Source organism: Brachyistius frenatus, unplaced genomic scaffold (genome assembly GCF_029030835.1).
Source record: "Brachyistius frenatus isolate BFR_SWC_R1_liver_20210118 unplaced genomic scaffold, ASM2903083v1 Contig_20, whole genome shotgun sequence".
In the NCBI taxonomy this organism is placed as follows: Eukaryota; Metazoa; Chordata; class Actinopteri; family Embiotocidae; genus Brachyistius; species Brachyistius frenatus.
The window spans coordinates 4,437,621-4,465,208 of NW_027210619.1; the positions used below are offsets into that span (position 1 = coordinate 4,437,621).

General features: G+C 41.4%; 1 protein-coding gene across 2 annotated transcripts; it reads left to right on the forward strand.

Moving 5' to 3' along the window:
• The first annotated feature begins 114 nt into the window (after positions 1 to 114).
• On the forward strand, positions 115 to 24,255 carry nkd2b (NKD inhibitor of WNT signaling pathway 2b). 2 transcript variants are annotated; one of them, XM_069696120.1, is made up of 10 exons: positions 115 to 358; positions 464 to 490; positions 599 to 690; positions 19,515 to 19,575; positions 20,117 to 20,244; positions 21,325 to 21,420; positions 21,576 to 21,717; positions 22,009 to 22,066; positions 22,187 to 22,314; positions 22,496 to 24,255. In XM_069696120.1, the coding sequence occupies exons 1-10, from the start codon at positions 334 to 336 to the stop codon at positions 23,113 to 23,115; spliced, it is 1,377 nt and encodes a 458-aa protein (XP_069552221.1). In that variant the 5' UTR covers positions 115 to 333; the 3' UTR covers positions 23,116 to 24,255. The 2 variants fall into 2 exon arrangements, with proteins under 2 accessions (XP_069552221.1, XP_069552222.1); XM_069696121.1 differs by having other exon boundaries at positions 22,190 to 22,314.
• The last annotated feature ends 3,333 nt before the right edge of the window (positions 24,256 to 27,588 follow it).

The following is a 27,588-nucleotide window of genomic DNA, read 5'->3' on the forward strand; positions in this document are numbered from 1 at the left end:
CCTTCCTCTGCAGACCTGACACTTACTACTCGGTCTCTGTTGCGTTGAAGTAGTTTCACGTCAGTTGAACTGAAGTAAAGCCTGAAGCCAGACAGTGAGTGCGCCCTCTCTCCGCCACACACCATTTGACTGCTTTTTTTTTTTTTTTTTCTTGTATCATCTCACTGACAGTTGACGCTTCAATGAACGCGCGATTTAATCACCCGCCTCTGGATGAAGTTGGAGTTTTCTTCTTGCTGAACAAACACAATGTGACCATGTAGAGTGAGAGACTGTTTTATCCTTGTCGGGTTTCGGAGTACCTTATCTGATCCAGGGAAGAGGGACTTCAGGATGGGCAAACTTCAGTCAAAACATGGTAAGAAATGTCCTGACTGAATGCACCGAATGACAACATTATAAAAATAGTGTCTCAATAAAACTAACGATCAATTTGTTTTACATCCCTGCCTCTCATCTAAAGCGTGCAAGCGCAGAGAAAACCCTGAAGGTGAGGATAAAAGTAAATCATTTCATATAATGAAGGTTTATTAATGATGATAAGTTAAGGCTGAGATTGTGGCTACCTACTGAGCTGTGTGTATTCTTCACGTCTCAGGAGACAGTTTTGTTGTGAACGCCTTCCTCCGGAGAGGGATGGAGGAATGTGAGAGATACAGCACATCGGATCACAAGCTGAAGAACATGCAGGTTTGTGTTTATTTTACGTTTATTACTACCTAAGTGACAATAAGCCCTGCAGCATCTGATTCAAATGAAATAAAAGACTACAAGGCTATGAAATCGTTCTTTTAAATCTGTGAAAACAAGTTTTAATACTGGCAACAAAGCATTTTTAAGACTAAAGTAAAAAAAAAAAAAAAAAAAAAAAAAAAAAAAAAAAAGATTCAAAGAAAATAAAAGAAACTGATTTATTATGACAAAAATGTTTTTTTGTTTTTTTAATTAGGTTCTTTTAAAGGGGTAGAATTATGTTAATCATTACATTCGCTCTTGCATATGTGCCTTATACAGTATGTGACAATTTTGCATGAACCAAATTAATGACTGGAAAACTAGTGTGTGTGTGCGTGTGTGTGTGTGTGTGTGTGTGTGTGTGTGTGTGTGTGTGTGTGTGTGTGTGTGTGTGTGTGTGTGTGTGTGTGTGTGTGTGTGTGTGTGTGTTTATGTGTGTGTGTGTGTTTGCATTTGCTGATGAGACGAGTCTGTCAAGCACTTAAAAGTTGTCTGAATGAAGCTGTTCCATTTCCTATTTCCTGAATGCTGATCTGAGATCTTCTTGACTTAAGTGGAAGCGCGTTGTATCCACAGGCATGAGTGAGGACATGTTGATGTCTTTGCAGAGTTGTAAGTTGTTGTTCTTTCTGTCATGTCTGGCTCTGGCACAACACTGCAGCGGTTATTCCCCTGCCAGCACTATTGGATGGGCTATGACAGCCCTGAGCCCCATGTGTGAAGCGGCTTGGCGAGGCAGCGCACACACACATACAGAAAGACACAGGCTGGATGGAAAGGTAGTTGTTTCTCAGACTGAGGTATATAAAGTTTGCTCTTGTGGCTGCTGGCATCATGACTCAGGGCTGTGTCTTTTTCCTCAATGCCTCTCATTCTAGTGTGCCTCCCAGCGGGCAGCCCTCTGCGGCATAACATTACATCACTTCAATTAGCGTGTTGTTTCTAGGGGCACTTGAGTCCCAAGCTCTTAGACAGAAACTGCATGAGGTTCACACAGAGGTACTGACAATCTGTGCGGTGGGTGGTTGTATTAGTGGAAGAGTTATGGATTATATCAGGGCTATAAACCGCCCACTCATGGCAAATTAAAAGAGCACTTTACTCTGCTTCAGAGGAGGCTGAGTTCACACTCTCTTGAAGGAAAACCACCAAAGGCATAAGCTTGGCACTTATTAGGTAGATGGGTCCCACCCTCACCTCTATCAATGTCATGCCCGTGATTTATTTTGAGTCATTAGTTGGCTACATTAGAGGCTCAATCACAAACCAAAACTGGATGACTATCATCATTTAACTAACCCCTTACCTGCTTCTTTGAGATGAAATTCAGACGAGGTGAACAGAATAACCTGGACTCACATCCATTATTGCATACTGTACACTGGTCGTGGTGTCTTTTTGGCAAATTCTTAAAGTAAATAATATCTTTGGTATTTTTTCTGTCAGAAAGCAACTTGAAAACTGTTTTTCATTGTCTGTGAAAATTCTCAGTCACCAAGATCTTGGTCAGTCTAGTTCTTATCCAAAGGCAATTGGACTTATTTTATTTTATTGACGACATTTCGCTTTTCCCCCAAAAAGGCTCCTTCAGTTCTGGGATAAGAGGCGAAACGTCTTCAAGATAATAAAAGAAGTCCAGTTGCCTTTGGATAAAACCTAGATATGTTTCTCATTCTTTTTTAAATATCACTTAGGCTATATATTCTACTTGAGTTTTTTGATTCCTGTTTACATGTGAGCAATCACCATTTTTTGTGACTGCTTTTCCATTTTAACTGAATATCTTTGAGTTTTGGATTGTTTGTCGAAAAAAACAGAAATCTGAAGACATCACTTTGGTCTTTAGGAAATTAGAATAAGCCTTTTATAGTAATTTTTATAGTTTATAACACCAAATTATTAATAGCAAAAACAATCAGCATGCAAGATAATCAGTAATGAAATTATGAGTAAGTCCAATATCAATCGCTAAATAAACCAAAAATAGGGATGAAACTGATTCTATATCTTGTATATCATCTCACTCAGGGTATATGCTACTGCCTGCTCATATATAGTGGCAGGTCTATTCATGCTGTTTGAAATGCGACTATATCTCCATCAATGTAAAGACAGATGATGTCCCCAGGGATTTTTTTTCATGTGATATAGTTTCCCATCAAACAGACAGACCTTGAGCACAGATATCTCAGCTGTAAGACGGTAATGCCATTTCCTCATTTGATCCCACACTCTGTTAATTAATTCCTTGCTGGGATCAGATTACCTTGTCACATTTCCAGATATATTATTGGATTATGGGTTCTTAGATGTCTGCAGTTTAGATGATGATTAAGCAGGTCCAAGTCAAACAGGAAAAAAAAAAAAGCAGTAATGATTTAATGTGTTTAGGAGATTTGGAGTTTTTTTAGGATCAATTTCAGCCACATTTTCTCCTGCTGAGTGTTTGAGCATATGGTTCTTACCAGATAGCAGTTTCACCACTTAGTCCTGGTTGATGAGCTGCATAGACAGTTAAATTACTTATGATTTCATATAGGAGAATATTGGCCAAACACAAGATTTTAGCTCTGACCATCCCCCTCCTCATTGTGAAATGGGGGGAGTTGGATTCCTGAGTTGTCTGGCTGCGACTTCAAAGCGCAGAACTGTGAGTTATAAAAGGGCTCTGATATCAGTGGAGGCTTCGAACCCTCACTCCTTTATCCCCCTGCCCTGTCCTGGGGGATGGGCCGAGGGATGGTGTCCTACCAGAAAAAAAAAAAAAAAAAAAAAAAATTAAACATGCATGTGCCCAACATCAGTCTGTGTAAAATCTCGAAATCTCCTCAAGATAGCAGTCGTTTTTATCCAACAAATTATGAATGCTTCACTGTGCTTTGACAAGAAATAACAAAAGATCAAAGGCTTTAAGGACCTGTTTAAATATTGATATTACTGCAAACCACATGATTCAAGATTGCAGCTATAAAGTTGCCCTCACTATGTAATCCTATAGCCTCCCTAAAGTGTGGTATTAGGGCACAAAGGGAGCGTGATTCAGCAGGATGACTTAGCTCATCCTGGCAACAGTTGTCAAAACTTTGACACTTCTTTGCAGGTGTTCCAGACAAGTTTTACCTGTTCAAGCACCTTGTGTAATGTCGAAATATTACAGGTGAGATCAAAGTGGCAGACTGAGGTAAAGTCATCAACCTGACCACAAAAGAACAACAACAAAAAAAACGACTCTAGTCTGTGGTTATTGAATATTTGAGATTGCCCAGTATTTATTAGTGGAAGAGTTCTGCGAAGGTTCACCGTGTTTTGCCTCTGGAAACATCAACACGTCAACAGTCCAAACCCTCACACACAAGCTCACACACAACCACTGCGCTTCATTTGGAGGCTTCAAACAGACATGCTTGAATGCCTAAATATTGATGGGCTAATTCAACCTTTCAGCACCATCTTTTGTCTCAAGACTTCCCACAGACTTGGCCTGTTAAGAGGGAGTGTGTCAACATTTTAAACTCCACAACAAAGAGCTTTATTATTCCACTTTGAAAGGTTAATAATATCACACTTGAAGTTAAAAAAAAAAGGCTCCGTCAGGGATTTAGTTGGATGTAATGATGTGCCAAAAGCTCCAAGACACAAATTTATTTTGACTTACAGAGAGTTACATAGCACTCACCCCTCAATAATAAATTAGGTTTAAGAGCATAGTTCCCAAGCAGCTCACTAAACTAATTGTAAGGTAATGTTTTTTTAACATTCATCTGGAATCTGTGAATAAGACTTTCCCCTTATATAAAATCCTCATTTGGTGATCCTGTTCAAAATGGATGCTTTCTTTGGACAGTTTTGCCGCTGGGCATTTGGGTATATCTTCTAGTCTCCCCGTTAATTTTGAGTTAGCAGTATTTGATTTGGATCTGAGGATGGGATATCTGTGTAATCTTAAAACTGTGGCATGAAATTACATTTATTTTTTTGTGCACACCTACAAGTTTAAAAACTGAGAGCATTTTGTGTTAGTTTGCTGTGTGCTGGATACAATTCCACAGCTCCTGAAGTCTTCAACTACTTCAAGACTTCTTTCAAGAAATATTATTTTATGTCTCATGACTTTTTATTTTTGCTTCATCTAAGACCATAACCGGGGGGGAAAAAAGGCATCCTTGATGAGGCACTACCAGGGAACAATACATGGAGGAGAGGAGACAAAAAGGTGTGCTCATATATGTACTGCTTTTGAAGAAACTTGAAGGCATTTGGAGAGTTTGTTTCTTTCCACCCCTCCTTTTTTTTTTTTTTTTGAAATTGGCTTCACAAGAAGGCGAGCTGTGAGCCTTCATCTCTGAATGAAAAGCATGTGGCTGGCATCCAGAACAGCGGGGTCTTTCAGCACGGCCCCGGCAGACATCTGTTCCTGGTTTGTACAGCAAAATCCTGGAGCAGGGAGAGGGCCTGTGGTGGGAAGGGGGTGGCGGGGAAGAGGAAAAGAGGAGGAGGTGGAGGAATAGGGGTTACGGGTGTTTTTTGGGGTTTTTTCTTAGGTGAGATATTTGAGGGTTTTAAAGGTAGTGGGGGAAGGGAGAGCCTCACCTTGTCCGTTGCTTTGTTTGGGGAGACAGAAGCTGACCATTGATCTCCTCTCACTTTACCTTCTGTATTAACTTGTAACAGCTGTTAAACATGTAAATCAAGCTCTTGTTTTAGGATGTTTTTCAACCTTGGTTGCCATTTGTTTAGAACAAACTTTCACTTTTCTGTCAGTGTAAACATCATCGCCTTGTTGGCTTTGATGACCGTCCCAAGTGCGAGATGCTTGTTTTAGCCATTATTTTCATGGTCGAATGCTTAAGTGTGTATCACCGCATGGCTTTGCCTCTGAGTCAGAGGTCGAGTCCCTCTCTCACACTCTCGGTCTGTATATTTGTGTGTGAGAGGCACGGACTGGTTTGTGTGGCCTGGGCCTAATGTAGAGAGACATTAGAACACTGCTAGCAGATTAAATGTTTATTTTTCTGAGGATATTTATACTGTCTGAACTACTTTGAAGCAGTTTGCTCTCTTTCACCCTAATTCCCTTGTGACTAGTACTCATGAAACAAGCTCTCTTTGGCCATCAAAAGGAATCAAAGAGTCATCACATACATATTGGCTCACAAGCTTTCATTACAAACCAGGGCCGTATTAACCTGCAAGGGGACAATGAAGCAAAAATGAGAGGTGGGCCCCCATTGATCCCCTAAGCCTCTTAATCTTTAGTTGCTTCAGTGGTGCATTTTGACTAAACGGATACAATAATGCAATTACTTTTAACAGAACACTTTGATATTTTGATGAATATGTTTATTCACACTCTTGCTGAGAGTTAAAGTAACAATCTCAAAGATCTCAGTTTGGTCTCTTTGGCGGCACTTATGGCAATAATCAGTAATTTGAGCTGTTTTTCCACTTCAATTCCGAGCGCTCCAAACCGTGTCCCCTGGGTGATGTCAGTAACTTGGCATGATACTTCAGACACAAGTCAGTTAAAGAGAAAGCCTGTTGCATTAGCTCCCTAGACCCTCTGTCACAGAACAACAATTACAAGGGGATGGACCTGTCCCTAACTCATGCTGCTTGTGATTTTAACCCGGAATGTCAACATTAAGCTCTTTCATTTTATAATACGTCAAATACAAAGGCTTTCATCACTGGGCCACAAGCTCAATCACCGTTGTGTCACCTTACACGGTGATAGATAGTTACTTAAGAACATTTATACCACTCATATTTAGCATGGTTAGCATAAGACTGGACAGGGAAAGTGTTAGCCTGACTCTGACCACACTAGAGGTAACAAAATCAGCCCATTAGCCGCGTGAAATGGCCCTGAGTGAAATATGCAGCTCTAATTTAAATGGATCCCATTTGGTTGCATAGGAGGCTTTAACTGAAAAACACAGTTTTGCTCTGACAAAAAAGCTGAATATGGCCAGTATCATACAAGCAATCCTTCCTAGTGGACTTACGTTTTAACGAGAGCCCTGTATCTAAAAGAAATTTGAATAATTGTCGCCGCATCTGTAATATTTTTTGTCATAGTGTTCAAATAACAGATCTGTTAATGAAACTGGACTTCTTGGATTGAATTTTATACCTCACCAGTACCTGGAGCATTGCACCCTCACCTATGCAGCCCTCTACATTGTTTTAACACAGGCCTCATATTTGTAGAAATGCCCAATTCGTCACGAATTAATTAATGCTTTGATCTGGTTTGTTTGGGAGTCATGGTACACTGCCAAGAAGTAGTGCTGCACAAACGAAATATGACATGTTAATTAGCCAGGAACGCTATACCCTCCTTTTTCCTGTCTTGGTGCTAACCTAACCGTCTCCTGGCTGTAGTACGATATTTACATTTATGTTATGGTGTCATACTTGTATTACCATATAGGCAGCATCCTGAATGGCTATAGCATATGTTGTCAAGAGTATCATAACATCAGTCTTCATATAGGTATCATTTGTTGATGACATTGTGACAACTGTTTCTAATACAGCATTTTATCCACACACAGTCATACAATTGGTTGAAAAATAATCATTTAAATTCCTCCTACAGCTCAAAAGAGAATATATTTAGACAAGAGAAATGACAGTAGCTCCACTTCTTTCATTATTGGAGTGCTTATCTTCAAACATGGAATGAATGGCCTTCAGAGATATCTCAGCGCCATCATCATTGCTTTGAAGTCATTTACTTCTTGTGACTGCTTTTCATGATATTTATGAGATATCTGTATGCGTACTTCAGAGCGATCAGTGTAGCTTTAACAGGAATAGATGACAGCAAGTCATCAAGCATTCAAATTTATGTGAGTATCTTAACTTCCTAAATGGAGCCCATTCCAGGCTTTCAGTGATACTGCATGACCCAGATGCGCGTTGTCACTGATGACAGCAGAGACCGCACTTCCCCTGCATGATTTCGTGTGCTGGTGGCTGTTTAGGGCAGCCCCGTCGAGGGTTAATACTGGTCTGTGTCTTTACTCTCGAACCCTGCCAGGGGAAAGAAAATACCTGAAGCTGGAGTCCAGTGCTTAGCGCTGACATTTTTGGCAAAGGCTGCTGGATCCAAGTCTGTGTTTGATCTAGTGCTCTCCCAGCCAAGTAAAACACCGGGAGACTCAAAGGTTATTACGTTTTAGTGTGTAAGGTATGTTTCCACATAAACCCCTGTTCTTTTCCAAGCGGACTTCATTTCACAAGCCTTAGAGCAGCCAGGGGAATATTATATTTTTTCAGTTATGGTTGTTGGTGATGTTATTATATTCTGTCATTATGGCTGTTGTTAATTGATTACATTGTTTTAATTGCATATTCAGTGTGTCTAGTGCATGTGGTAAGCTCAGGGAGCCTGAACATTATCAGAAGAGACGCTGCAGAGCTGTTGCTGTTCAATATTTTGTTGTTTTAAATGTTTGCAGACTGTGAGTCGAAAGAGGACAGGGGACTCTGATTTTGGACAAGATTGTGTTGTCCATTGAATCTAGCCAGTGGAAACTTGAGATTGTCTCCATATAGGTCAGATGCAGACCTGACTCATATATTCCACAATACAAGCATACGGGAAGCTAAATAGCAGTGTGCAGCACAATACACTGATAGCTATAAATCTTGGGCTTGAATACCTTTTGTTGTTCATATGAAGAAAAAAAAAATCACTTAAGAGTAGAAAAAAATAAGGACAGCAGTGCCATAGCAGAAATAAACACCAACATTTATGTACAATGTCATGGTTCTGGGCTACTCATTAACACTGTTCATGTTGCAATGCATTGTGCACCTCCTTTTGGCCTGTGTTACCTTCACTTTCTGTGTTGTTCTTGTATAAAAAGCCTTCAGGGTCACCCCTGAATGCTTCGAAACTCCATCCTTGCTCCACATTCATGAACCTGACGCCCTGCAAGGTTTGAGGCCTGAGAGTGAAACAAGTTCATTTTGATGTTGAGGCTACACCTTGAAAAAGGCTGAATGTATAGCTAAACGGTGTTCACTGTTGAACAGATTTTCCACACTATTCATCTTCCTGTCTTCCATTTTCATATCCAGAATGTCATAGCATGAGATTTATCAAACACAGCCTAACCCAGACCCCCGAGGAGTCTGTCTCTCTGCTATGAGCTGAGCCCTTCCCCTCTTTGGGACCCCAAGCCTGCACATGTGTAGGTATCGCTATTACTCAGCTCATAAAATGCCACAGTCCCATCTGAAAGTGGTTAGCTGTTGAAACACACTAGCAGCTTCAAAGCTTGGATCCAGGCTGTGCAGACAGCACAGGCTCGGCCCTCCTTCTGCACAACACATTCCTCTCCGATGGGGAATGGCTGCAAACTTGCTTTTGTAACACAAACCTGTTCCCGTCATCAAAAACCCTCAATGGGTCACCGTTAAAAGGAAGTGGTTATTTTTATCATGGGTGGTCATTTTTCAGGGGAATTTAATTTGGGAAAAAATTAGTACAGAATGATTCTACCTAATGTGTTCAGAAGAAATAAGAACTCAGTGCTTCTCACAATCTGCGATGGTCATACACCCAAACACCTTTTGTGCTCTTTCTATATGTGACAGAACGGGAGGGAGAGGATGAAACGCTGCTGAAAGAGTCCTCTGTTCTCATTTCCTCTGAAGGCAGCCTTCTTTTCTTACCCCCACCCATGTCTTTCCTGAGCCCGTCCACTTCAAAAGCTGACCTGGCCCTGTGTGCCATGTAACATGTTTACCTAAAGGCTCATTTCAAATAAACAGCAGTTCTTGAGATGCTTGCCCCCCTCACTGAGAGCCTTTCAGAGACACCATCTGCTCAAAGGAGGTACATCACAAAGTCAACGCACTGTCCCCAATCTTGATGTAGTCAAGCTTGTCGCTTATAGTTTTACAGAAGAGCTTAAAGTGAAGGAAAACATCTTAAAGGAAGAAAATACTGAATAAACAACACCTTTAGTTAAGTAACAGAGGACATTTTAGGCTAGATTCTTGCCTATAAAGCAACACAGTAAAATTCTCATATATAGTAGCCCAGCAAAATCTTTCTTTTTAACCGCCACCTACTTCTTTGTGTTGATAGGCGCCTGACTGATCCTATCACTTAAAAAATGCCAGTGTATCAGAATATCTGAACTTTTACCCCTGCTGTCACATGCTCCGCTTTGAGAGTTGCTCCATCCTGGTAGCACCTGATTATCTCATAGCTTTTAAGGTGTTACTGCACATCAGCACCTTCTGCCTTTTGAAGCATAAATCCTCTTTCAAGAACTTTTATCGGACATGAAGTGGACTGCCTCCAGACTTGCTGTGTGATAAAGAGTAGGACTCCATCAGGCTTGTAGCTTTATACCAGAGATAAGATAAGAATATACAAGGGAGCTAATACTGAGCTAATGTAGCCCATGCTAAAGTGCAGACTCTTTTATGGCCCCTTAGACCTGGTTTCCATAATTATGGCTGTGAAAGCAGCAGCTCTCTGTGCGTTCTGCTGCAAAACTGAGATGGAGGTGGAGCTGCCCTCTGCACCATACCCTTTTGATCTCTGCTTGTGCCATGGATGAATTACGTTTCAGAATTTCACACTGGGGAACTGTGTTTCAGACACACAGCAAGTCTGTCAGGTCACTAAAGTGCACACATGACAGCCTCAGTCCAAGAGGAAGAAGCACAGATGTTACAGTCTCGCTCACTTTGGCCTCAATATCTCTCCTTGGTGTATTTCCATGATGTGCCACGAACAAAAAATTATAATTCATGGTTTGTACCCCGACGAGACTTTAAAATTCTTGTCTTGTAGCTATGATTTCAAAAGTAATTCATCATGTGCACACCCTCGTATCCTTTTTACTTTTTTTTGACCGTTAATTTTCTTTGAGAATAATTCAACAGAAATATGAATGAGCTTTGCATGAGTTTGGTGCATCAGTAATTGGACCATGTGCTACTTTCTTTTTTTTCTACATCTCATTTGTTCCTGTTCAGCTTTCAGCTGTCCCTTTTTACATGGGAAGTTGTGTCTCATGTGCCAAAACATTACAGCCAGTGGCCCACTGGCAATGGTCCATTTTACATATCCAGGCTACCTTCACATTGTCTTAAGATCGTGGAGTCTCCTCTGCTTCCTGTGCCCAGCAGGAGGGTATTTTTAGGAATCCTCAGGAAAACACTTGGTGTTGACCCTGGGATGACCCCCTGCCCAGTTCCAGGCCTGTGAGGAACTTCACAGCTTGAAATTAAGCCTGTTCTTGCAGTGTCAAGAATTCTCGTGGTCTTTGAGACTGACAATCCCTGCCGGCTGGAGGAGACAGCGGTACCGGACAGTCAGGGAGAGTTACACAACGTGAGAAAAGAGATAGAAGGCGTGCAGCCAGTTTGAATCGGCAGCAGTGGTTTTTTCTTTAGTATATCAGATTTAAGATATTTACTGTAAAAAACTGTGCCATAGTCTGCGAAGCCAAGACATTTTTACCCCGGACAGGACGGCCTCAAGTCTTAAATATTTCATGGTAAACAGTACCAATTATGCAAACAAGTGGTGTCTCCTGGGACCTGAGGTTTGGCAAGTGTCACTGAGAATAGGCTGTAACAGATGAGTTAGAGGCTCTGCTTGCCCGCTTGCCTTATGTGTTGCATCCGACTACACTAAACTCTGTATCTTGGCTGTCTCACACCAGCAAGCCTAAATCTCCCCGACGGTTCAATGCAGTGATAGCAGTGCAGCAGCCATTCGTCTCTGTTTCCCCAACATGGCTCCCAGATGAATGTGTTGAGAGTTCATGCTACATTACTGGCTGATTGGTCATGGCTGCATAAGCTCCTCTTTTTGTAGTTACTCATATGCATCTGTACGTCTCTGAGTAGGTTACCCATAGGGAGCAGTGACTAGTGGACTGTAGAGCTGCGGTTTGACCCTGAACCTGTTCTGATCCTTACATGTTCAGGAAACTAGCAGGCAGCTCATCCACCACCCTGCAAGCCTTTAACAGCACGAGTGCCTCAGATTCAAGTGAGCAGCAAAAAGTTGTGTATTTACACACACGCAGTTGTCACAGAGCGTTGTAATTTAGAGTAACAGAGAAATAGTGAGCAAGTGATAAAAAGTTGACGTAGCCTATCTGTAAAGTATTGAAATAGTTATCTAACTGTATGAATAAACAGCTCAAAAAGCAAAAAATGATCAGTTCAAATTGTTAACTAACTTTATGGATAAACAGTTAAAATATTTGGTAAAAAAGTAATCAATAAACACTCTAAATGGTTAGCTCAGTTTATTGTTGAATAGTTGAAATATTTTGCCAAAAGAAATAAAAAAAACTTGAAATAGCTATCAAAAGTGATAAATCAATAGTCAAATAATAAAATGATAAACAATACCAAGCAAAAAGTGATGCCTCACACATCAGAATTGGATCCATTCAATCTGATAATCTTTGGAAAGTCTAGAGGAGCTACACAAATAAATGATTTTTATCCCCATTCAAGTTAGCATAGGGCTAAACTGGAAATTACTCTGCCTATAAAGCATGTCCATTATGCCTTCATCTGGTCTGCACAGGAATGTCACACCAGACACGAAATTTATAAACTCCGTATGCTGTGAAATCCAGAGAGATTTAACTGGCGGTGATGGGCTTGATCAGCATTGCGTAGACTGATTTGGTAAGGAATTGTAACGGATGTTCATTTAGATGTAAAAGTACCACACTTTAGGTTTAACTAATTATGAGGATAAACAGCTGAAATGATTAAAGAATGAATGGATATGTGATTGAATTGTCAAACATTTGCCACTGGTAGTAAAAAAGCACAACAACCTACACACTAACAATTCAATTTCATGAAGAAAATATTCTCCACTTGACATCCAGTTCTAATCCATCTGTAAGAACGTTTTTGGACTGACATGACTGACGAAGAGGTACTTGAGCTTGTCTGACAGGTCTGAGGGAAGACATCAGACAAAAACATGCTACATACAAAGCTTGGGCAATGTTGCTGCTCCTCCACACTGAAGTGCAGCTGTCCTTCCCCAACATGGTTTGTTTACATTTCTCAGTCACCCACAGGAGCACTGTAACGTCTGTAGCTCCACCAGCCTCTGACCGCAGAGCCTCGCCCCTATAACTGCCATGCCGGGTTTTTAAAGCTGTGACTCAAATCTCTTGCAGCTTAACAAAAAGAGCAATGAAAACACTGTGTGTTGGTGGGTATCGCACAGGTGAGAGCAATTACATCTGACATCTCAATGCTTGATAGACACCTGGAAACCCAACACTGACGACAGTACACAAAAAGCTGCCTTACAGGTGAGTGAGTGTGTTGAAATATTTTTTACTCAGAAAAAGCAGACGAAGAGGAGAGGTTCTTACTTGTTGATTGTAACTGACAGACAGCCAGTTTGAAGAGTGATTTATATTAAACTCCGTCATTGCAGCTGGCATGTTTGAAATACTGCTCAGCTGGTCACTTGCAGAGAGCACCTACCTTTTGACCATAATGGGACTGACGTCCCAGTCGCCTTACCCACAACCTGGCATTCTGAGATCCTCTGTGTTGTTTAAAGGGTCTGTGGAATGTGGAACAAATCCCCTCAGCTTTGTTGGCCTGGATGCGCTCCCCATTGGCCGAGCTTAAGAGCCAGGGGCCTGCGCGGGATCTTACAGAATTTCACATGGAGGCCAGAAACAGAGGAACATCCTGTTTGAGTCCCACACTGGCTTTGATATGCCGTTGCCTTGTGCACTGCTTCTTTTTTGTTTGGCAGGTTGTGTGTGCGAGCTCAAAGTATGTTGTGCTGTGTGTCCGCTGTCTAGTTTTTTTTTTTGTACATGTTTTTTTTTTTCCCTTGACATCTGCTGCTGCAGCATAGTTCATTTCACGGCTGAAAAGATTAATCAATTATGAGATTAGCTAACTGAAAGAAAATTAATCTTGTTCCAGCTTCTCTAATATGCTTTTCTTTCCTCTATATTATTGTCAATGGAAACTTTTGGGGTTTTGGACTGTTGGTCCGGCAAAAAAAGATGCATTTTTTTTCTCACTTTTTTCAGACAAACTCATAACTAAACAATCAAATTGTTAAAGAAGTAGTCAATATATTGATTAATAACAAAAATAACTGTTGGCTGCAGCTGGTTTATTTGCATTTATTTAAAACAACTGGTCAAGTTAAATTTAATCATCATAAGATGTGTAGATGTGAGGGTATGTTAATCACAGTTTGAAGTTTGTAGTTCATATCCTGTTGATGATTACATTCATAAGGCATTTAACCATTCAGCAGACAGTTATGTTTTTAGACCCATACTACACTCGGCGAAACATAAATCTCCCGCTGAGAGCAGTTTGATGTTAGAATTTAGTGCTGAGAGGAAAACCCTAATTATATAATAATGTTCATCGTTGTTCTTGTGCAAGTTATTAAGAAGTCTCTATATTAAGCAGGTGACGTTTATACATGGTTTTAACCATAAATCTCTGGAAAAACAGGCTGGTTTACACTGTTTCCAGTTCAGAAAAATGATTCTAACTGGTGAACAGCTCAGACTTAAGACAAGGACTTCACGACTGTCAGACTTCCCCCTTGAGTTGAAGTTGAAACAAAACATTCAGGTCTTTACTTGTTGGAAACAAAGAAGAACATTTAAAAAAAATATATGAGGATCACTTCTGACTATTAAAAGAACCCCTTTGACTCAATTTTTGTTCGCGCACATCATCAAATGTTTGAGTGCATGTAACACATGGTTTTGGTCATATAAAAGTCTGTGCAGAGAGACTATTGCATTGCTCCACCATGCAATAGTGGTGTAATGCAACAGTAAAGCTGTGTCACCAATAAATTAAAGCAACATGGTCTCTCTGGTGCAGTCGTAATGTTTGTGGCACCACGTTTTGTAACTTACTTTGGGTTTTGGGGTTTTAGAAATCCATGACAGCCACTTTGTGTCTTTCTTTTTTTTAGTAATTGATCAAATACACAAACTTGTTATGATCTATGATGTATATACATTGTAATTTAATACACTTGCCTAACCCAGATTTGAGTTTGATTCAGTCACTGGTATGAAGCACAGGTTTCCAAGTCCCTACAGTAGCTGCTTGTGTGACAGCTGAGAGGAGGGCACTCCGTTTCATCAGACTCCTGTCAAAGCCCACTTTAATGAAGGCAAACTGATTACAGCACTGGTGACAGATGCAGGGTGGTCAGCCAGTGAGGCTAATCTCTGTTTATGCCGTCCAGCAGGTCGTAATCAGAGTGAGAGAAAGAAAGTGAGAAAAGTGTGGCGGGGTGTGCAGAGTTTAGGAGCGGGTGACTTTCAGAGGTTTACATGCTGCTGTTACATCGACAGGCAGGCATGCTCATCTCTCACCACAGCTGTTGTTATACTAGCACCGAAGAGGCTTCACCCCAGTGATTCATGCCCTGCCAAGGGAGAGGTTTTGCCTCCTGTTTGACCTCAGAGAGAGTCCGGCTACCCTGACAGGGCTGTATCTGGGCCATCTCCGCCACATGGGGCTCGTCCAGATGACAGGATGGCATTCTGCTCTGATCTCATTTCCATTCATAGAAAAACATGTCAAGGCACACAGTTACTGATAACATACTCTAATTAGTAGGCAATGGCAAACTTTAGCTGTCTTGCAATTCAAACTGTTGAGTTGTTATTTTCAAGCCAAATGGGAAAATGCCACTCCTAATGAGGGCTTTTTTAACTCAGTTATGATAATGGTGCATGGTTATATAATGAATCGTGAAAACATGCCTTTAGCTTGTGTTTATATTGTGATCATGATGAACATTATTTGGCAGGCTCACTTGAATTCAGCAATTAAGTGTATGGAGTACTGTTTGTTTGAATATTGCTACTCTGTTGACTTGGAGCAGCATAATTATCCTGATTAAACTGAAAGCTGAAGTCTGATGAACCAAAAGGAGAAGGGGCTTTCTGCTCAGCCATCAAGAGAGCAACACATTGTTCTTTTACTGTCTTGCAAGAGAAGAGACAAATGTTATGCAACTGACCGTGTCTTTTTAGCTCCCCATATTTTCGGCACAGCCTCTTCCCCCTCTCGCCACCCCTCATCTTCCTCTCCTTTACTCTGCCTCTCCTCAGTGTAACTGCTCACATCTGGTTTTGAGTCAAGGCCAGGTTGGTTTCTTCTGGAATGGAGGGCTTTTATTTCTCAATGGCCCCACTCCCTCTCTAGTTTCATTCTCCGGCATGCATACGAGTATGCAGTTTGTTTACGAACTGGTGTACCTTTCTTTATGTTGATACTACTCAGTTCTCCTTTTCATTAGTGGGGAACCCCACAATCATCTCCAATTAATGGTCAGCGGGAGAAGGAATGTTGGTTGGCTGGTGGTCGTCAAGGCTTTCCTGTGGTGCTCTCTTAAGTGTCAGTTCCAGGTGACTTTGTATTTCTAGAAACTGTGTACGTCCTGGAGAACTTCCACTGTTAGCCACTCAGCATTTGTCTCCCAAGGGGCTCTCTGCATCAAATTAAGGGAAATAACTGAGGTTGTTGGCCTGCTTTGAATAAGGAACTGCACAGCACAATACAAAGGCGCCTCAAACATGACAATTCAATACACCCACCCACTGTACTGTATATATCCAACTGTTATTTTTAAGCTAATTATAACTTAAAAATATGCAATCTGAAAAACCACACAACTTTGAAATTGCACGGGGAAGCAGACAGTATCCTGTTTTGGTATTTTTCCAGCATATGTTTGTACTTGGATACGCATCCAGACATCTGATCAAGTTGCCATATTTCATACCCCAAGGCCAGAGGAACTGTGTAAACAATATTGATGTTGGCCTGCCCTGGTTTTGAAGATGCGAGTTTTCAAAATCAGTTGCGCGTCACATGGTTTGAAGAATGAACTAAAACAAGTGTGTGCACTTATATTTCGGGGGTGAGCTGGAGAGGGGCAAAGTGAGAACAAAGATTTTCAGTGTTTTCCAGTGGGAGGATGGGTGGTAGGCAGGCAGAGAGAGAGAGAGAGAGAGAGACTGCTGGGGGATGTCTGATGTCACCTGGTAGGGAGCTATGATAGCTTCCCCTGGTTACCCTATCCCACATAAAAGTCTGGCAGTAGGCTGAGGCTTTAGGGAAGCTTGGCAGAACTGCTGCATTAAACAGGAACAAACATCACACACCTTTCTTTCTGTCTCTTATGTCAAGGCGTCTGGAAGACCGAGTTTGTTTACACAGAACACTGTCGGTGCATATTTCCAGTGCATTTTTTTTTTTTTTTTAAAGACAACGGAGATCTGAAACCTTATTGAGTGTGTATCCAACACATGTCTTTGCTACACCTAATATGACACACTACATAGATGTGTATATCAAGGATTTCAGGTGCACACCACAAAAAAAAGAAGAAACGCTTTGCTGCAAAATGCAAACAGATTTGCGTAGCCTGCAGAGCAGTTTGTGATCTGATAGTGAAAGAATGAGAGCTGCTAGATGCCAGAAAGCAGTTAATTACACATGTGGTGGGCAGATTTGAGCCCGACACCGTGGGCGATGTGGATGGAGATGCCATGTGTTTAGACGTTAAACTGCAGACTGTGGTCAGAGCGAACCTGCTCTCTCATTAGCTCCCTCGATGGATGTAATGAGCATGGAGGTGGTGGTGGTAGGTGGGGTGGGGTGGGGTGGAGGGAGCCATGTGTTCAACACAAGCCCTGCTGGTGCCCTCATTGTGCGCCCAGCGAGACGTCTCCTGATATCTCAATTTTAATTAGAGACAAGCTTCGCTTTTAGCAGTTGGCTGATTGATTCGTTTCATCATATTTAACGCTGAATCTTGTCTTTCATTTAGAGGTGCTTATACCTTGCTCTGTACCCTCATGGGAACGATGATGGGAAGAATCAATGGTTGTCTTTGATGTTCCTCTGAGCTGCAGAACAATGTGTCTGTGTGAACTCCCTCTTCCTTACATACTGCCCTTCATTACTGCAGTACAAAGAGGGGAGATGAAAGCATCCAGTGCAGAAAGGAAACAACAACTTGGCTGCAGAAACCATAAAAGATGGGAACTGTGTGTATTTTTCTGTGTATGGATGCACATATGCTCTTTTTGTTAGTGTGTATTTGATATTTGATGATTAAAGGCTGCTTCTTGTTTGGGGCCTAAGGAGCGGTACCAGTTTTCTCCACCTCTCCCTGAAGCCTTCCACAGCCTCTAAAAACCCACCTCCATCTCTCCCACTGAGCTCCCACAAACTGGAGTAAGCAACAGATAGGCCCTATCTCACAAACCGCATCATCCTCTGTCTCAACTCTTATCTGCTTCTCTCCTCTTCCATTTTTGCTCCTCTTATCTTTCCTTCCCTCATTTTCCCCCTTTGTGCCCTCTTTTTTCCTCCCATTTCTTCCTCCCGCTCACTTCCTACCCCTCTCCCTTCCTTTCCCAATCTTTTGCTGGTTTCTCTCAATGTCTCCGGTGGCCAATTTGCAAGGGGTATCCGAGCCTTGACCCTGAGACTTTTAACTGGCTGCCCCCCCAGCTTTTATCTGTGAAGGTCAGGACCAGATTACAGGCTGGAGGTATCATCCTCTGAAGTGAGGAATAATCACGGGCTTTGAGATTGTTAAATAGAACCACAAGCCCTGGCGCTGTGATTACTCTGAGAAAGAGGTGAAAGAGGGGAGGGGGGCTTATTCACCTAAACGCATGCAGATGTTCAGACTCTCGCTTGAGCCTCAGCTCTGTTGAAGGTACATGGAGTTCTTTTGTTTTCTAGCATCTATCTGTTTTTTATTTGTCTCGTTTCAGTGGGCCTCCTTGATTCAATCTGCTGAGATTTTATTTCAAAGTGTGTGGAGCAGCTTAGAGGACCGAGAATGACGTAAATGAGATGAATCATTTGTTGTTTAAATACTTGTGGTTTAGGGCCTGTGCTGCACTTAATTTTCATTGTTTCCACACTCCAATAATTAAAGTATGGCTGTGTGTGTGTGTGTGTGTGTGTGTGTGTGTGTGTGTGTGTGTGTGTGTGTGTGTGTGTGTGTGTGTGTGTGTGTGTGTGTGTGTGTGTGTGTGTGTGTGTGTGTGTGTGTGTGTGTGTTGCCTCATGAATACATTGTGGTTCTGTTTTATACAGAAAATAGATTATTCACAAATGACAGCGGAGCTTTTTTCCCTTTCCATCCTGCTTTTGTTTTATGGCTGTGGAACAGTGTATTTAATCAGTTCCATCCTATCTGCATGGAAATTTCCATCTGGCAATTATTCTCCACTCAAAATAAATGTTGCTGAGACCTCATCGTGAGGTTTATTTTACATAAGCCAAACTTCTCAGAGTGAAGTTGTAAGCAAGAAATACAACAAAACTTTTTCCTAAACTTCCATCAAACACTTCTCAGTGGGTCTCATGTCAGGCAGGATGAGAATAAACAGGTTGGCTGAGAGAGACAGCTCAGATGATGAAGTGCATCGGGTTTTTGATGGATGTGAGGCATCTGTTTGAAGGGCTTGGAAGAATCTTGAAAGCTTGGCTGTGGCCGCGCTTGCTGTGTCCCAGACAGTGAAACACAATAAGCGTGCAGATGTTCAAAGTGTTTGACCGCGCTGGAGCCTCCAGCCCTGTCCCGCTCATCTGAGTAGGAAATGCTTTAGTTGGAACTGTTTGTTTTCTCTGTGTCTGTGGTCTAAACTGTAGATTCACTTACATCTCTGATCCCCCCCTCCTCCTCCTCCTCTCTTTCCTCATTTCTTTCCTTGTCCCAGGAGTTTCCAAATGCTGAGCTGAAAGATGGACAATTCACAGATCAACACTGTCCCCTAGAGGGTAGGTAGAGAATGATGTCTCTAAAACAGTACTTCAGTGGTTTATCCTGCAAAAAGCAGATGTAACGTTGTGTGAAAGACAAGCATAAAATTATAGATTTGAAGGCGTGTCCACTGGTTGATTCATAAGTGCAATACAGTGCGTTATTACCTTCGATTAATAGCTTTGATAAGAGCATAGAGAGCCTTTTGGACTAGTGATAGCAGCAATACAAAATAGACTGCTGTAAAGCTATTAACAACAATTCCTGAGCATTACACGCACATTTAAAAATCTCTCTGTAATTACTGTTTGAACAATTAAAAGCCATAAATGCCACTAGAAAGATATTCGGCTGTATTGTGTATGTATTATTGACATTAACATACAAAAGAGGCATAAATGTTTGATGAGCCGTTTTCTTTGGAATGAATATGGTGTCAGGTCAAAGGCATACCTAAATAAAGTTCAGTCTGTCATTTTTTTGTACTGCACAAAATGTTGCCTGGTTTCTACGTCAGAAATCAGTATTTAACCTCAACATGTCCTCTTGTGTTAACAGTGGTTCTTCCTCCAGAGAAGGCAGAAGGCTGTGAAAGATACCTGCAATACCTGCACTCTGAGGACGGAGAGAGGGAGACACTTCGAGATGCCGGCAAAGCATCGGGGAAGAAACGCATCAGCCTGAACGTATGTAGTAGAAGGACCTGGAAACATTTCAGTGCTGTGATGTGATTCAATTTACAGTGAGACTCACAAAACACAGAAGTTCACCAACAGATGGGTAGCATGGAGGCATTATGTATAGCAGTGTTCCTGCAAGGCTTGAATTTAGTTTAACATGCTTTAGAGGAGCACAGGTGCTGGTTAAGCAAAATACAACTTAAATTAGTACATACCGGTGTTTTTTTTCATGTAACAGGATTTTTTTTTTTTTTTTTAGGGCAGAAAAGGTCTCAGGAGTGTTGAAACTGTTTTGTGTTTCAATGAGGGAAAGTTATTTAAACATGGGTTTGAAAGTAAATAGATGGTGGGTAACCTCTTTCCCAAGAACATCTGTCTGTATGTTGACATCGCTCCAGACCATGTCCTGATTGGATTTAGGGAGCAATAAATAGAATAAATTGTAATGTTTAGACTTGCATGTTTTAAAGAACTGCTCAGATGCGCCCTTTGGTGATCACTGCTGGTTATGTGAGCTGAGGTGATATTATAGAACCATAAAGGGCCCCGTTTCTCCCTGGGGTCCCCTCCCTTGTAAACGCACACACTTTTTGAGACAGTGTCAGCCCTCCACTGTGCCTGCAGCTTGGTCTATATTCCAGATGTTTATTTTTACAATTATGGCTGTGTTAGTTGATACATCTGAATCAAAGTCACTGTCAAAGTGTTGTAACAGAGAATCATGGTTAAACACGCACGCACAAGGTAGAAACAACGAAAGGATCTTGTTTCAAACAAGAATTTAATTTGGTATAAATAATTTGCGACATTCTACCCTTTTTTGAAGGGGGGACAGTCTGATTTTGATAGATTATCATACATATTAAACGCTAAACAATACACGTTATTTGGAAAACATGAATGAATCAAGCTGATAAAAAATTCAATCAGTTGTACTTTGCTGCGCCCTGTTGTTATACTCGCTGCTGTTTTATCTTTGACACACTGTGGAGGTACTTTTACTGTACTGATGATCGGCAAAAATATGCAGCTTGAAACCATCCAGTTGTTAATGTGTTTTAAAGAAGTACAAATTTGTATTCTCAGGACCTGGAGTGTGACATTTCTGTTGAGGACGACAACCGTCAGGAGTGGATCTTCACTCTTTACGACTTCGACAACAGTGGGAAAGTTACTAAAGAGGTAAGTGGGTGTGTTCACTTTTGCCTCTCCTTTTTGTGTAGTGCTGTCTGTGCCCCTAGATGTACTGTATGCTTTTTCTTTAACATTTATAGTTTGTTATATTGTCAAAGGTAGGACTGTAAACTGTAATAACTGTGTTTTATTTGTCTCTGTAGGACATGTCAAGTTTGATGCACACCATCTATGATGTGGTGGACGCCTCTGTGAATCACTCTTGCCATAACAAGAGCAAAACTCTGCGTGTCAAACTGACTGTCACTCCAGAGCCGAGGTGCCACAGAAGAGAAACTGGGGCAGGTAAACGAAAATGAAAACACCACAATAACTTATTTAGTGTTATTTAGTCCAATATACTGTGGCATAGCTGCATCTTTGGTGTTCGCATGTTTTGGCAACAAGTGATATTTTCTTTGTTATGTTAACTTTGTTTCGGTGCTCACAGTACCTGGTTCATCCTGTATTTATACTAGCATTATCAAATGTACAACACAGTTATGGTGTATGTAGATTGTGTGTAAAACATATTAAGTATGTACATTGCTGAACACTTCTTCCTGGCCTGACCTCTCGGTCTCTCTGTCTCTCCAGAGCGCTGTCACCAGGACGAGAGTCGTGCTGCTGACAAGCGACTGTCCTCCTACATCAGGTCAATACTACAAAGGAAGCTTTGCTTAAAATATTCCCTGTATACATTGTGTTTGCTCTTGAAGATAAATGAGCAAAGTCATTTTGGAGTTTACATCATTTTCATTTTGATGATTTACAGCAGCAAAGGGCAAAGTAATGAGCCACCAGCCACTGAGGGTCAACATTACTGTGTGGATGAGAACACAGAGAGGAGGAATCACTACTTGGACCTTGCTGGCATAGAGAACTACACCTCCAGATTTGAAGGTAAGTGTCACTTTATTCTGCTTTTCATCTTGCCTGTTGTTGTGATCTTACAAAATGTACAATATCCACATTCCTCTTATTATATTACAATGACAAGCTGCAAATTGAGGGATACTCAGGAGAAACGGCAGTAATTTTATATGCATTCAGTTTTAATTGCCGTCTCTGTCCTGTCCCTCAGGAACCAACCCTGTCTTCCCGCCTCAGGAAATGAATGGTCGGAGCTCCCAAAGCCAGATCCGCTCACGCTCCCAGGAGCCAGAAGCCCAAGTTGTTCACCACCGCCGTTCACAGGTCATCAGCGATAGCTACAACCCAACGGAGCCTCGAAGCAAGGGTACACAGTTCCTCAAATCCCCTAAAGGAACCTCCAAGGGGGGCGGAGGGAATAACGGAGGCAGTGGAGGTGGCAAATCCACTAAATGTCATGGCTACCACCCTCCTCTGCAAACAATGCTGCATAGCGCCAGCGCTGCGGGCCACGGAGGTCAGGATGTGTACCACTTGCCACACCAAGCACCCTCTGGCCACCACCAGCATCCTTTGCAATACAATCACAGTAAACGCCTGAGGGCCAGAGCTCGAGAGGCCCTGTCCCCGTCCAAAACACCTCTGCCGCCTCAGTCCCACCCTCAGCAGCAACCCCCAGTGCCCTCTTTACTGCCGAGCCTGGAGAGGGAGCAGGCGTCTGGCCCCCCTGGGAGCCCAGGATTTGTGGTTCCTATGGTCCAACGCCACGAGCACCACCATCATCACGAACACCACCATCACCACCACTACCACCATTACCACCAGACATGACCGCCCTCAGTGTGCAGTGGCTGAAACTGTACAGGACCAACCACAACCAACCACACCAGTCTGAACGACTTAATGTCTCACACTCTGTCCAGGATCTTTTTATTCTCCTCCTGCAAGCTATACAGATATATCCTGAGATTAGATGTACTGAGCAAACGTGTGGCGTGATGGCAGATGATACTGGACCAGAAGGATGTTATTGTGTAATAACAAAAGATGTGTGGCACAGTTTTATTGTTTGTGTAGGGTTTTCTGCTGGGATGGCTTCAATCACATTCATAAAAGGTACAAATATAAGAGAGGAACAGATCAGATGGTTTTCTGACGTAACACCCTCTCCCTTCTGAAGCTGAAGATTAAAGTCCCTGGAAACTACTTGTCAGAATAATTGTGCTGTTTTGTAGGAGACCTTTCCAAAACATGGATCTCAGGTGTAAAGGTGCTGCTGCTCTCAAGCTTTTCACACAGGCGTCTCTCTTTGAGGCCTGCTGTGGAGTGAGGGGTTTCCTATTTTTTTTTTTTTTTTAATTTTTTTTTTTTGGGGGGGGCGGGGGGGACTATGAAATCACCACTGCCAGTTTTAATGCAAAAATATCTTGCTATATGTATAAAAAAAAACAAATCTATATATGTAAACACATTTTACTGTATAATTATTATACTCTATATGCATATTTCATCATGGATATAATTATGCATATATGTATTTTGTCTTTTATATATTTTAATAAACGTTATATAGTTCATTTATATTATTACAGGGACAGTTTATTTTTCCTCACAACACACCTGATAAGGTTGTTTCTGCTGCCACTGTGTGGATAGAAACAGAACAACAATTACACCATTCATCATAGATAGATAGATTTATTCAACAACATTTAAAACATGAATGACAGGCTGATCACAATTGACGGACTTCATGTGTTTTTTTTTAAATATAATTTAGTCTTAAACATTAAAATAATTATGATGATCTGATGATACAGATGGTCAGTAGTTATTAGGAAGCTTGTACAACTTGGATTTAGAGTCTTTAATTTAATCAGGTCACAAAATGATTAGCTTCTTTCTGTGTGATTGTCTTGTGTTATCGTAATGAAATTAAAGTCGGTCTTTAAAGAACCAGCACACACATGATTCAGCATATGAAATATTCTTAATTACCTACCTACCTACCTACTGTCTGTTACATATAGTAAATAAGATGTGAAAACAGCTGCAACTGTCTACCACCTCTACTCACTATAGCCAAATTCGGTGCTTTTAAAGTTACAGCATGGTGACTGTAACAGACATTTTTGTTAGTTTGTAGTCCTTTTATGAAACGCAAATGTATTTACCAATGCAAATGAAATAAGAACACAACATTCTGACACAGGTCCTCTATGTCTCAATGTCCCTGTTATTTCATTAAATGTTGTGCTTTAATTGCACATTTTCTCAAACAGATGTGTTTCTGATCAAATGATCACAAACTAACTATCTCCCTTTGAATGTGGCTTTAAAGGTGGAGTCAGATTGTTTCGGATTGGATTCTTTTTTTCAACGCCCACACAGAACAGACAGTAAGCTGACTGTGAGGAGATATTCGCCCGATTTGTCAAAAGATTTATTGGATTCGAATGTAGATGCAACCTTTGAAGCAGCTCACAGGTCAGGTCAGCTCAGATCAATCTCAGTCAGCCACTAGGTGGCGATAAGTAGTCACACAAAATACATAAAGTTGGTAATAATGATACACACCAGCTAATTCACTACACCTGCATTTAAATAAGAAGTATTACTGTTGTACTGATCACACACACACACACACACACACACACACACACACACACACACACACACACACACACACACACACACACACACACACACACACACACACACACACACACCAGCTACCAGATTAAAACAAAACAAAAAGTATCTACAATGTGTGAAATAAACTCAGCTTCATGTAAGAATGAGAAAATATCCCTAAAGACACAATGATATAGAGGCACAGATTATTTCCCTGGCTGGTAGTCTTCCCCTTGATAAATAAAATGTGTTGAAATCATAAAGTGAACAGTGTCTGAGCCTAAACAAAAGATCTGCTCCAGTAGGAAAACAGACGAACCTGCTGTCTCTTTCTCATGGACTGACTGTTAAATCAGGAGGACTGTTTTTGAGGCACAACCAGGTAAAAGTTACGTCTCGTTATTAACAAACTAAACAATCTCAACACTAGGTCTATAACTGTTTAGGAGGTTTTACTCAAAACGAATTATCTTCATCAGCAAGTGAAAAATAAATGGTGAGGTTGTTTTGACAACTTTTTTCAAAATTTTACGACACACCAAAAAACAGGTTTAAATTAGATGATAATATCAAATGTGATTATGTGAGAGAGTTGACACCCTCCCCTCTTCCATGCGCAGTTCCCATCACCAAAGGAGGTCAAAGTGTGCCTGTCACTTTTACTGAACATGTCTGTTTCACGTGACCAACTGCAACACATGGAGACCTGTCAATTCAGTAAAACTTGCAAAAAAAAAATTGCTCAACTTGAAGAACAACCTCGGCAATGTTGCACCTCTAATTTAAACGACCGGTTATTTTATGTATTTGGAATAAAAACCGATGGTATAATAGTTTCTTTGTGGCGCTTGTTAATTGCCAGCCTCGGCTCAGAGAAAGCTGCGCTCCCTGCTCCCTTCGTCAGGGATTTAGAGAAGGACTGAATCCGAGCCCCGACTGGGACAAACAATGGCAGCTATGAAAGGCGAGGGGAGGGTCGTCCTAATGCAAATATCCACTTTGTACGCCTTGGAGAACCTGCACTGCACACTGACAACCAACTTCCACCCAAAGTGAGTTCGAAGTTTGGACGCGGGCCGTAAAAAAGACCAGATTTTGGCATATTATCGTTTTATATGCACAAATACATGTTGTGCCATAGATGGAGGCTTCGTTGATTCAGCCACAAATGGGAAACTTTCTTGGTGCCAACCGGCGGTGAGGAGACGGTTTGCTGCAGCATCACTGAAATGTGCCAAGTGCACCTGGTGAAGGACAAAACAAGAAGGTAGGAAAGTGTGCAAGAAGGTAGGAAAGTGTGCAACAAGTGCATCATGACTTAGTTGTGCAAAATGACCTCCTAAACTCTCCTCTTCGTCTTTTCTTGCTTCAACATTCAACAGTGTCCACATTTTTTGAATTCCTCAGCACTACTTTTCATTTCTTCTTTCTAGGGGAAACCTATTGCAGATTTTTTTCTCCCAATATACAATAGTTTTGTTAGACCCACCTTTTTTTCTATGCGGCTTATTTAGTGCGGCTAAGCGTGTCTCAGGAAAACGTGATTATCCTCACACCATCGATACGCTGGCTTTCATTCAAGACATGCATGAGAAAGGCTTTGCAGCACAATAGATCAGTGGGAGCCTGTCTGCTTCTATAGACGTGGGGCAAACTGAAGGGAATGTCAGTTGACTGTTGATGTTGTTGGCTGTCCAGCAACTTTTTGACAACATTTTTGAAAAATACTAAATGCCCAAATGTGACATTGTCCCACTGGCATTTGAATGCTCTTCCATTTAAATGGATCAGATGAGATCAGATATAAACAAGTAGCACTGTTAAAGCATGTCAGGGCCCCGCTTTGCATCATCTTGCAGCCTGCAGTCTTGGCCAGGGGTGAGCAAAAACACATGGAATGAAATGCTACTGTAAAATCCCAGCACATCCCCCAGAGAGACATCAAAGCTGACCCAACATGAGGCCTTTATCTGAACAATTGCTCCATTCTATCCTGCACCCCAACCCTGACCACCCCCACAACCCCCTTTTCCAAATTTCCACTTGATTAAGCCCTAAGCTGAGCGGAGTTGAATCTGGAGGGAAAACGCTTCACTAATTCTGACTCTCAAGTCTTTGACAATAAAAAGGAAAACTGTTTTCTGTTCAAATTTCAGTCAGGTTCAAAAAGCTGTCAAGTGTTTTACCAGCTGTGTTAAAAATCATATTGATAAATATAGACAGATCAAACCAGATCACTTGCAAACTTTTGCAACTTCTAAAGCACCTTGCATTTCATTATTTATAGCCTAAACACATCTCCTATGCACTTTGTATCTGACCAAAAGTTTTTAACTGCTGAGCAATGATTGTCGCAATGAGAGCATAATGTCACTTCTGCTGCGCTTCAGACTGTAACTGACAGAACCAGATGTTCATTAGCAAGCATGTATTATCATGGCAAGTGTAAAGATGAATTAAGCTGCTTTTACATTATTTGTGAGGCTGTTTACTCAGAGGTGGAGACTAGTTTCCAGGGATTGGTGTGAAAGCCACCAAAGTGGTTTATGGCAACAATTCAGGAAAATGCTCTGACAACTCATCTGTGAGTGTCTCTTTATTGCTCCTTTCAATGCTGCTGCTTTTTCTTTTGCAAATCAGACAGTGCAGCTCCTTGACAATCATTTCTCA

Coding starts and splice junctions, on each gene's coding strand:
- nkd2b (XM_069696120.1), top strand. CDS start 334: ATGGGCAAACTTCAGTCAAAACATG. Junction 491..598: donor GCGCAGAGAAAACCCTGAAG/GTGAGGATAAAA, acceptor TTCACGTCTCAG/GAGACAGTTTTGTTGTGAAC. Junction 20,245..21,324: donor AGAAACGCATCAGCCTGAAC/GTATGTAGTAGA, acceptor TTGTATTCTCAG/GACCTGGAGTGTGACATTTC.